General features: G+C 36.5%; 1 protein-coding gene across 1 annotated transcript in view; it reads left to right on the top strand.

Annotated features, from left to right (window-relative positions):
• Positions 1–12,521, top strand: part of KCNH7 (potassium voltage-gated channel subfamily H member 7) — a 449,505-nt gene that overhangs the window by 295,344 nt on the left and 141,640 nt on the right. The window contains exon 3 of the mRNA XM_082465231.1: positions 2,479–2,634. Coding sequence (XP_082321357.1) covers positions 2,479–2,634 — 156 coding nt within the window. The remainder of the gene's footprint in view (positions 1–2,478; positions 2,635–12,521) is intronic.

Below are 12,521 nucleotides of genomic sequence, written 5' to 3'. Positions count from 1 at the left end.
TCTACATTTCAAACTGGGGAGGCTTATCCACATTTGAAAATCTGAATCAAAACTAGCACATAAGCATCCCCAGCTTACAGAGAGTATATGTTCTAAAAGTGTATTTGTAAATCAGTTCCTTGGAAATTGGAGCACATTAACTCATAGAAACAATTTCATAAATAATAATTAGATCTCCAGGGCCACCCCCAAAAGCCCTTCGACCTGTGATGTCTCTATCTATAGCAATATTAGCAGTAGCCTTTGTTCTCAGCTCTGGCAGCAGGAGCCAATTCACAGGGATGAGAAGAAAGGAAACTTTTCTCCTACTTACTTTGTTTTTAATAGTGAGAGCATACATGGAACACCATTTCGGCATACTAGCATCCACAGTAGACGTTGGAGCTCTCAATGCCCCTGTCTCCAGCCTCTTGAGGTCCCCTTATTACCGACCCTCCTGAGTTGGTCCTCAACGAGGGTCCTCCTGCCCAATGTCATTCGAGCCAATAGAAGACTGAGTGCTGTTCAGAAGCAAAGGAAAGTTTATTCTTTGATCAAAGCATGGAGACGAGGTGTGAGCTCCTGCTTTAGAGTCCACGCTCTCCCTCCACCCCCGCCCGCCCACCCTGCCCCCAAAGGCCGTGGGCGGGGCTGCTTTATAGGGCCCCGACAGTGGGGAAGGGGGGTGGAGTTCTGGTGAGTGGGGTGGGGCTAAGGCTCCTCTAGGCTCCAGATTGCAGTGCCAGGGGCCCAGTGACTCTGCACGCCGCCCACTGAGTTGAGGTGTCGGGCGCAGCCATTTCGCACTAGGAACTCTGGTCTGAAGTGCTGGGTGCAAGGCCACTGCCCGAGGCACCCTATGATCAAGTGAAGCTAGACTAAGCACAGAAGAAGAGGTTAGACCTTATCTAATCACCTAGATTCCATCTTATTTTTCCTGGGGACCCCGTGGGCTTTGCCAGTGACACTCTCACTTTTGCACATCTCCCTTCGGAGTTTCACGCCAGACAGATCTTGCTCCCACCCTGATCCTGCCTCTGCATTGAACCATCCTTCTCCTCAAGATGCAAAAGGGTCCCAGCTAATTGTTTAGAAAAAAAAAAAAAAAAGAGAGAAAGCAATCAAAATACTCTCTATTGCCTAAATGATTGAACTCTTCCTGAAGTTTTTGCATTTTAAAGAGTACAATATTTTTGGGCTTCCCTGGTGGCGCAGTGGTTGAGAATCTGCCTGCTAATGCAGGGGACACGGGTTCGAGCCCTGGTCTGGGAAGATCCCACATGCCGCGGAGCAACTAGGCCCGTGAGCCACAACTACTGAGCCTGCACGTCTGGAGCCTGTGCTCTGCAACAGGAGAGGCCCGCGCACCGCGATGAAGAGTGGCCCCGGCTTGCCGCAACTAGAGAAAGCCCTCGCACAGAAACGAAGACCCAACACAGCCAAAAATAAATAAATAAATAAATTTAAAAAAAAAAGAATATCTTGTGACGTGAAAATTCTATGGAATCCAAATTAAAAAAAAAAAAAAAAAACCCAATATTTTTTGAACCCAAATAAATCCCTAACCTGTGAGATTTCCATCACCACAACTAAAGAAAATATTCAGAGGGTCAATGTGTGAGGAAACTGCTCTGAGGGAATACTCAGCTTTAGAAGTCAGACCCAAGAAGTCAGTCAGAAGTCAGTTGATTTAAAAGAAGTCAGCTTCTTGACTGTCTTGTCTAAATCTTGGATCTTGGGTTTTCTGTTCAAGGATGGATGGCAGGGATTAGTTGTAAGCTGAGCCATCCCTTTGTTCATTTCATTTCCAGGAGATTCTAATAAAATGCATCTTATTAGCCCTATAATTGTGCTTTTAAAAGAATATCATCTTCCCAGTTAAAAAGATCAAATTAACACAATAATATAGATAAAAGTTTTGTTCTTATTTTCTAACAGAATACAAACCAAACAAAATCATTGTGATTTGGGCATTGTGAATTTTACACAAAAAAGGAAAGAATTATTAGGACATGTTTAAGACGGAGTCAGTAATTTTTTATTTGATGTCTAAGAAATTAAAGAAGAAAAAGGAAATAATTTGAGATTATTTCAGGATGAGAAAAAAATGAGTTATCTTAATTATTTATAGAGCTATATTTTATATAGATTCAGAATTAATCAAAATATATTATTATAATATATTTCCAGAAAGTTAAAGAGTATGTCTTTTTTTATTATTATTAAAGTGGTGAGTATAAAAACAAATAAGATTTGATTCCGTTTTTCCATAATGTAGTACTTGAATTTGCCTGTAAAATCTTTCTGGGAAATTTGTTCATTTTTATGTAAATATATGTGCAATAAAATATGAAATAAAAAAATCAAATTTTAATTGAATTTCAGTGGTCATTTAGGATAGAAAATTCTATAGGGCTTTGTTAGAATTTTGATATTACTGACACTCCAAAATGAAGGCATATTTTTGACCTTACACTTATTTTGTTTTTATCTCCTTAGGGTCTACTTTCATTTGTAACACTCACATAATTCCAGTGAAAAACCAAGAAGGCGTGGCTATGATGTTCATCATTAATTTTGAATATGTGACAGATGAAGAAAATTCTGCTTCCCCAGAGAGGCTAAATACAATATTACCAGTCAAAACTGTAAACCGTAAGTAAAAGGCAACGTAATACTCTTGATACCCTGCTACTGTAGTAATTTTAATACATGCTTCATTTTGATTCAGTTCTCAAAATATGTTTGCATTTTAAGTAAAATAATTTTGTATATAAAAAAGCCATAGCTGACATTACCCATCAGTGCCTAACAGAAGTGATCAGCTGCTTTCAAAGCCATTTGACTTGGTTATACCAAACTTATTTAGCCAGTCCCCTACTGATGGACATTTAGGTTGTTTCCAAATTTTGGCTATTGTAATAATGGCAGAATGAATTGTGCATATGTATTTTCATGTGTATATGTACATTCTTAGACAAAATTATCTTCAGAGTAAGGTTCTATAAGTGGTATTCCTGGGTCAAAGGGTAAATGAATATGTAATCTTTTTAGATACTGCCAAACTCCTCTCCTTATGGTTTGAACCACTTTACACTAATACCAATGTATTATATAATACAATACAATGTATTCTATATACATTGTATATAATATTGTATATACAATGTATATAATACAATGTATTATATCTTTCCTCCAAAGCCTTGCTAACAGAGTGAGTCAGTCTTCCCGATTTTTGTCATGATAAGTGAGAAGCAATACCTCAATTAGTTTAGTTTACATTTCTCTTATTATGAGTGAGGTTCACATATTTAAGCACTATGGACATTTCTTTTTCTATCAATTGTCCATTTCTTGTATACATTTTCAACTTTTTTGTCTTTTTTTTTAAATTGTGGAATAAGTGGCAAATCGCTTCCCCAGCAAATTGTCTTTTATCTTTTTCCTGATTTTTGTCACACAAAGCCTTTATTTTTTTGTAATGTGGCTAAATTTATCAACCTTTTCTTTTGTTGATTCAGAATTTTTGAGTCATAATTAGAAAAGCTTTCTCCATTCCAAGGTTGTAAATAAATTCATATTTTTTTCTAGACATTTTTTAGGATCTCTAATCCATTTTAAGTTTAGCTTGGTTTATAGTGCAAGTTATAAATTTAATTTGTCATTTTATCAATGGCTTTCCAGTTGTTCTAACATAATTTATTAGAAAGTCTGTCTTTCACAAGTAATTTGAGATATCACTTTTTTTTTTTTTTTAGATTTATTTATTTATTTTTGGGTGTGTTGGGTCTTTGTTTCTGTGCGAGGGCTTTCTCTAGTTGTGACAAGTGGGGGCCACTCTTCATTGCGGTGCGCGGGCCTCTCACTATCACGGCCTCTCTTGTTGCGGGGCACAGTCTCCAGATGCGCAGGCTCAGCAACTGTGGCTCACGGGCCCAGTTGCTCCGTGGAATGTGGGATCTTCCCAGACCAGGGCTCGAACCCGTGTCCCCTGCATTGGCAGGCAGATTCTCAACCACTGCGCCACCAGGGAAGCCCCGAGATATCACTTTTATCACATACTAAACTTTCTTATGTGCATGAGTATATTCTGGTCTTTCTATTCTGTTCTCTTGATCTGTGTCATTGAGAATCACACTGTTTTAAATATGCAGTTAACCTCTTATATGACATACTCCCTTTAATATTAATTTTCAGGGTTTAAGGTTATTTCTTGTTGCATATTCCACATGAACATTAGAAACAACTTGTCTGGATAAAAAAAAAAATCCCTATGGTATTTTTATTGGATTCAGATTAATTTTATAAATTAATTGGAGGAAAAGTAACATTTTTATGATGTTGAGTCATTCTATACAGGAATATGTATATGTATTTTCATTTTTAAATCTAATTTTTGTGTCTTTCAAGAGTGTTTAAATTTTTTCCTTATTGTTTACTTTGCTACTTGACATTTAACATGTTTTGTTGTTGCTGCTATTATAAATAGGATCTCCTCTTTAATTATTATCTTCTAATAATTTTTAAGGCTACTGATTTTTTCTGAGTATGTTAATTTTATGGTCTATCTTAGTGAGTTTTCTTAGTTTGCAGTGGCTTATACATTGTTCTGAGTTTTTCAAATGTTCTATAATATCAAATAAAGATTACTTTACATTTTCCTTTCCAATTCTTATACATCTAATAGTTTTCTCTTGTCTAATTGTGCTGGCTATTACCTCCAACATATCATTAAAAAGAAACTGATAGTGAACATCAATTGTTCCTGAATTTTGTGTGAATGCCACCAGTGATTCCCATTAATTCAAATGATGGCATGTGGTTGAGTGGAATGTGTTTTATAATTTTATAGAAGTTTCCATTGACTTGTATTTATTAAGAATGGGTGTTGAAATTTGTAAATTGCCTTTTCAGCATCTGTGAAATGAGTGTGCTATTCTGTTTCCTTATTTTTATGGTAAATTTTATTAATAGAGTTACTAACATGGAACTATTCTTACATCCCTGGAAGGAACCACATTTGGACATGATGTATTTCATCTTGTAGAATTGAATTCTTTTCATCTAAAATTAATTTAGGATTGTGCATCGATCCTCATCAGGGAAATTGCTCTCCAATTTTTGAATATGTATATGCAATTTCGTTAGGTATCATTATCAATGTTATAATTACTTAGGAAAATAATTTGGAGTTTCTTCTCTATTTTCTACTCTACATAACCATTTAAATAGTTTGGGGATTATCTGGACTTCAAAAGTTAAGTACAATTCCCCTGTAAAATCATCTAAACCTGGTACTTATTTGTGGCGTAGCTTTTTAACAATTTTTTTTCTCCAGATATTGGACTATTCAAATTATCCAGCTCAGCTAGTATCTTTGCACTCCTAAGTATGCTTAGTCTTCTACCATTCAGTTTGTCAGTTTAAATTATATCATTTCACTCCCAGTTTTTACCAACAAGGCACTCAATGAGCTTATTTTATATTTCCTTCTCCTTCCATTTTGTTTGGTTGTGATACTTCTAGCTTCTCAGAGGATGTAATATACATACTTCTCACTTTTGTTTTGGCCTTAAATTTCTAGTGAAATGTATTCAATGCTCACTACTTGTCTTTTTGTCAAAGTTTCCGCAAACATAACTTCTTGGATAAAGTTCACCTCTTCAGGAAATGTTCATGAGTAAATCAACACTATTTTTCTATAGCCTTCACACTTGGAGGACAGCCTGGGTTGATATAAGATATTTGGCCCACACTTTTTGCCCTGTGAACCTGGTAGATAGTGTTCTTCTCTTCTTGCATCAAATCTTGCTAATGAGGAATCTGATGCCAACCCACTTGTCTGCCCTTTGTAAGGGATTTTGTTAATTTTCCAAGTCCCAGAAAATTTCAGAAATAAATTAATAGTGGTAGATTTTAATACTCCAATTTCAAACCAAGACAGACATTTAAAGTCTAAAACTATTGCTTGCATATGTCTGGATTTGACGTTCTAAGTGAATTTTCCTGGATACACGGTGGGCCCTTTCAATATGTACATTCAATTCATGTTATAGTTCAGGAAATTTTATTGAATTATAATTTTTAATATTTATTTTATTTCTTTTGGTTTATTTGTCTTCCTCAGGGACTCAAATAATATAGATGTTGCACCTTCTTTGCCTGTATTTCATATCCATCACTTTCTCTCTGGTCCTTTTTTCTCTCTTTATTCTATTTTATTTTCTTAGCATCTCTCATTTCTAGCCTCTATTCTTGTGGTTTGCTTGTAATGTATCTTAATTTTTTAGATGATTTTGTCTTTTTCTTTCCTGAATTTAGTACCTATATTCTTTCAGTTCTTGCTTTGCATTTTCTTCTTATTTGTCCAGTTTTTATTCTATGTTTTTGAGTTCCTAATTTATAATCTTATTTCATATCTCTAATTACTGGTTTAAATTTTTTTAATTTATTTTGGGATGTTATATATCTATTCTGTTTCATAACCAGATATTTAGCACACTTTCCTCTGCAAAGTACATTTTTATTCCCATTTCCTGTTTTTCTCTTATGATATTTTTGTATGAATATTAGAGTATTCTTGTTTATAGCTATTCATGAAGGACTTTCCTGGACCATCACTAGCAAGAAATCTGGGGTGGGGGGCAAAGGGAATAGGTCTTGTTTGCATGCCTTATAAAATTTTTCAGTTCCAAGTCTCATTTATATATAGCAAGGAGCTTGTAAATTTGGAGGGTTTGTGGGGAGGGGGGTTACTTGTTCTTTAAAATATATGGCACTGCCTGTTTTTGTTGTTTGTTTGCTTGTTTCTGTCTTCTGATTATTCTGTCCCCTCTTATATTAATAAGGGGAACTTATGTTTATCTGCTTCCTTATTTCCCAGCCTCCAAGGGATAATTCCACCTTTGAATATCCCTCCCCCTCTCCAAGATGTAGTGCTTTTCCAAGGCTGATATCTGGAGTCTTGTGCACTTTTCTAGCCACTTTCTATTGTCTCTCTAGTAACGAATGCTTTGTCCATTAAGGTCACAGAACTTCTCTCAGTATTTCTCACTCAGTGTTAAACCCTCTTCTCCCAAGGGTAAACCCTATTTGATATGTGTTCCATTACTCTAAGGAGACTTCTGAACTCCCGCCCCCACCACTTTTTCCACTTAGCTTCTGCCTGACTAGTGCCGTGTACTCTTCTTAGCCAATTCTGCTGGTCTTCAGCATTTATTTCCCTGACTACATGTAAATTAAAGTTTGTAATGTCTCTTTCTCTAATCACTCTTTAGGTATAGTTTATGGGTATTTTTATTTGCCTCCTTTATTGATCTCTGTGGTTTTTAGGAGGATCTATGAGCAAATGAAAATTTAAGTTACTGTCATTGTCTGTGGGAAGCTGGAAGCCTTATCACAAAACTGTAGTATTTGCATAAAGAAATTGTTATACTATATGGAAATCAGATAGCAAAATATATGTAAAATAAAAAACACAGTCCCAAATGCCTATGTTGTAAACTGAATTAATACTAAATAAAATGTACTCCAGGGCTTCCCTGGTGGCGCAGTGGTTGAGAGTCTGCCTGCCGGTGCGGCGGACACGGGTTCGAGCCCTGGTCTGGGAGGATCCCACATGCCGCGGAGCGACTGGGCCCGTGAGCCACAACTACTGAGCCTGCGCATCTGGAGCCTGTGCTCCGCAACAAGAGAGGCCGCGATAGTGAGAGGCCCGCGCACCGCGATGAAGAGTGGCCCCCGCTCGCCGCAACTAGAGAAAGCCCTCACACAGAAACGAAGACCCAACACAGCCAAAAATAAATAAATAAGTAAGTAAATTAAAAAAAAAAAAAAAAATGTACTCCAGCTGAAAATTTCTCATAGTGTCAGTTACTGCCTTAGGTACGTCTAAATGACAGTACAGTATCCTGTTAAGGCAATATTGGGACGAATATATTAGTGTAATACAATTCCAATATTTTGAATATTTTATTCTGAGCAATATCACACTTGGGAAAAACTCTCTATTAAAACCACCAATCTGTCAGTCTCCCAGGTGACATGTTTAGAACAAAAATGAAGTACTATAAAAAACTATTGTAATACCAAAGACTTGTTCCTTTAAGTTGATGACTGTTTTTGATATCTTTATATTTTCTACTAACAAACTTAGTCATTACTGAATGGTTCCTGAGAGTATACTTTAGGTAATGTCAGCCTGTATTTTGGTAGTGAATGTCAATGAGATAATTTGTTTGGGGGAAGCCTAGGTTTGTTTCTTTATTGTCTTCAAAAAGTCTTCATTTTCCCCCCAAAATAGCTGTTTTTCATGGCCCATCAAGTTGGATGGGAGTAAAAAAGGGAGTAGTGTATCAGCCGTATGACAAAAAAGGGGATTTTAAAAAAATTAAGTATTCATTTCAAACTGAAATACAAACGGAGAATTGAAACTTTGATTTCTTGAATGGAAGACAATCTATACAGTAGCCTCCCAGGTATCATACATAATCTATGCAACTTTATACTATGATTAAAATAGCATCTCTTGTGCAAGTCATAGCAAATTCAGTAGATTGTTTCTTATTATGTGAACATGAATGGTTTCCCTACACTGCAGCTGTCACTCATATAGGGAATCATTAGAGAGAGTACAAATATGCAGATAAAATTGTTTCCAGAGCATTACAAAGGCCTGTTATTTACAACCATTATATTGGTTTCGATTATACCTCCTGTCATTATATGCTTTAAATTTCTCTTTACTTGGTGTCAATTTTTGAGGAGTGATTGTTAAATCAAGCAGAAGAGTTAAGGAGAGACAAATTATATTTGGTAGCTTCTGATACTATCCAATTTCTACTTTGTATCATTTCTGATCTTTGGAAAACTCCTTTTTCTTCTTAAAGTATAATTTTATTACCTGTGTGAAATAACATGTTGGCTATTTCAAACATTGTTGCTCCATTGGTAGCCTCTAAAACAAATAACTCAATAAGGAAATAAAAGCAAATCAAATTTTGATACACCCTTTTTTGCAGAAACATCTCAACTTTCAAAAAGCTTAATTTCTTATCTAAATAAGGAGTGTGTAAGTGTGTGTGTGTCTGGGGGGCTAGGCATGCCCTTGTGTTGGAACTTAAGTGGAAGTAATGGGGAGAGGCTACTGTTTGTTTGAGATGATGTGGGTTTCTATAAATTCAACTGCCTCTCCTGAAATGTAGACAAAATAAGGGAAAAAATGTGAAGGAGCTATAAGAAACTTACATGAAAAAGAAATGAAGTATTAAATTGAGAATATTAAGTAATAGAAAAGGAGTTAAGTACACAATAGAAAAGATGCATCATGAAAAGGCACTATGATCAATTGGCTGAGTAAATTCTGGAAACCTAGAGACTTGTATTGAATAAAAAGGTGGATCAATTCTCAGTACAAATATCTAGTTTCTGGGTCAGGAACACAGCACAGCAAAAGCGAGCAGCTTTCTCTGGGAAGAACTCATTTTTCACAAACTTAATCTCTGTCGAAGATATAGGACCAGCCACAAATAGATGTCTTAAGTGCCCTGGAATGAAGCAAGTACGGGAGAGAGTATTATTCTGATAGGTCGATCAAATTAATATATACTGCACAATTGAGTTAATTAATTACTACATAATAAATATAAATACCAAATAAAAGATATAATTAAACGTTTTCTCACTGATGGTTTAAACTCTGCAATCTGAAAAGTCGAAATGATACTGAGTAGAAGAGAAAATTCTACTTTTACTACCAACTAAAAGGGGGCCACATCTAAAGGAACTAAGAGCAATGGGAAGATGTGTTCTCTTTTTTTCTGCTCTAATATCTATTTCTATGAAATATTTGCACAACATGAAAGATAACCAAATTATGTGTCCTTGCTTACACTATTAATTTCAAAGTTAATTGTCAAGTGTGAGACTTTTGTTTTCATTATTTTAAATAAAATATTTAAAAGTTTTATTTTACATTACTTACAAGTATATTTAAGTCTTATATTTCTTCTATTTTATAGCAGAAATCTAGGATCGCCAGTCTGGTTCACACAGACACACATACACATTTTTATTTGTTAAAAATTTCTTTAAGGGGATTGGGGGGGACCTAAATTAAACAAAAAATTCCTGATTTAACAATATACAACCCAACAGAAAATTAATGCATTCTATGTTCTTATCATGTCTGAAAACCAAAGAGTCAGTTGAGCCACTATAAATGTTGACCTTAAGCTCATATCCCCAAATAAATTTTAACTAATAACATTCACTCCTCTTATCAATTTAAAATAGATTTTTGTTTAAGTCTACTTAATTTACTGTTTCCATCACGGTCAAAAAATTCCATGAAGTTTTCTCATTTTACTAAACTTGAAACATATCCCAACAAGAAAACAGGCCCAAGTTAAGCCTTTTTAGTCACAGAAAAATACTGAATTGTATCATTTATTAATTTATAAATGATTATGCTACAAGTCAAAATTATACATGAGATCCTAATTTTTTAGGTACTTTTCATCTCTTTTCCTTAGCAAGTATTTCAAAACTTCACCAGGCTTTTCATGACTCTCATGTCAAATCCACCTCCTTTGTCAGACAAATCACCTCCCCTTCCACACCTCAGAGCAAGGGGAGGGCTTGGGCAAGAAGTCCCTTAATCAGCCCACCCTCAACAAATATATCTCAACCCCTGGAGGCAAATCTTAACTGGGGTCCACATCTCCACTTGAAACCCACTCCCTCTGCCATTCCTTCCAAATCTGTCCTTACCAATGCCCCTCTCTCAGCTATGTTTTCTACTGGCTCTTTCCCTTTTGCTCACGCTCATGCTGCTGAGAATAGCCTATACTTCAATAGATACATTCTGTTTACATCAAATAATATTTTCTCAAAGTTTCAATTAGTTAAATGTGTTGCCAACATTTAAACATTGGAAAATTACACCTAAAATTACGATCTCTGGGGAATTCCCTGGCCATCCAGTGGTTAGGACTCTGCATTTTCACTGCCGTGAGCCCGGGTTCAATCCCGGGTTGGGAAACTTAAGATCCTGCAGTTGCACGGCACAGCCAAAAAAAAAAAAAAAAAAAAAAATCTAGCTTATTTTGGAAAAAGATGAGTATGTGGCCACACATTTGCAATAAGCTGGAAGAGAATACTGACCGCACCTTTAGATGGTATGTACTCCCCAGTTTGCCACAGTTCTCAACTCTCCTTATTGCTGTTCATACTTGGCGTTCTTCACTTTTGTCCCCTGACTCTTCTTCCAGGCATTTGGATTTTCCACACCTACTCATCATCTCCCTTATTTCCTTTCTTCCTCTGCCCACTGTAATGAGCTTTCTATGTTGTGCTCTCAATGTTATCCTCTAGGTTGAAGGTACTGTGCTAAATTCGGTTCCCTTCTCTCGGGTCTTTTATGTTCCATGACACCACACTCCTTTGCTTCTTTTGATCTCTGTGGCAGCTATTTTAGAACCATTTTCTTGTTCCTCTTAAACAAGAAACTCCTAAACACTGTTTGTTTATCCCCCAGAAGCTGCTCTTAGTATTCTTCTCTTCTTAGTCATCTTCTCTGTACACGCTGCTTGGGCAAACTTATCTGTGACCTACAGGATAAAGGCTCCCTTTCAAATCAGTATCTCCAGACCACACCTGTCTCTAGACTTTTCCAATTACTTATAACTTCATATATCCAACTGCCCACTGGACATCTTTTTTTGGAAGATTTTAACATTTCTGGAAATTTAGCATTTTCAAGCTAAGAAGACTTGCCTTTCCATCCCAATTACCATCTACTCTATTCCGTCAAAAACTCTTGCTCGGGTTTCCCTGGTGGCACAGTGGTTAAGAATCCACCTGCCAATGTAGGAGACACGGGTTCGAGCCCTGGTCCGGGAAGATCCCACATGCTGCGGATCAACTAAGCCCGTGTGCCACAACTAGTGAACCTGTGTGCCACAACTACTGAAGCCTGCACACCTAGAGCCTATGCAACAAAAGAAGCCATGGCAATGAGAAGCCCACGCAAGGAAGAGTAGCCCCCGCTCGCCACAACTAGAGAAAGCCTGCGCACAGCAACAAAGACCCAACGCAGCCAAAAATAAATAAATAAAATGAATAAATTCATTAAAAAAAAAACCCAAAAAACAAAAAAGCAAGAAAACTCTTGCTCTTCATACATTGTGAATGGTGTCATCATCCCAGCCACCCAAGCCAGAAACCTGGGCATCATGCTAAACTTCTCCTTCTCTCTAAGCCTCTCTTCTCCCAACCGAAGAGTGATCAAATTCTCTCAGGCACACCTCCTGAATATCTCTCTCATACAGCCCACTGTAATTACCTACTCAGGCCCTCAACACATCTGACACAGTGATCTCAAAATTGGTATCTCTGCTTTCAGCTTCTTTTCCTCAGGATCACATGTCCCACTACTGTACATCAGATCATAATACTCCACTGTTTATATTCTTTATCATGGTTCTCTATTGCCTAAAATTATAAAACTCCAAAACCCTGTGCATTAAGCAAAAGACACA

Source organism: Balaenoptera physalus (assembly GCF_965194825.1).
Source record: "Balaenoptera physalus genome assembly, chromosome: 6".
NCBI lineage: Eukaryota > Metazoa > Chordata > Mammalia > Artiodactyla > Balaenopteridae > Balaenoptera > Balaenoptera physalus.
The sequence above is the reverse complement of the archived record's forward strand: the minus strand, read 5'-3'. Positions and strand labels throughout refer to the sequence as shown.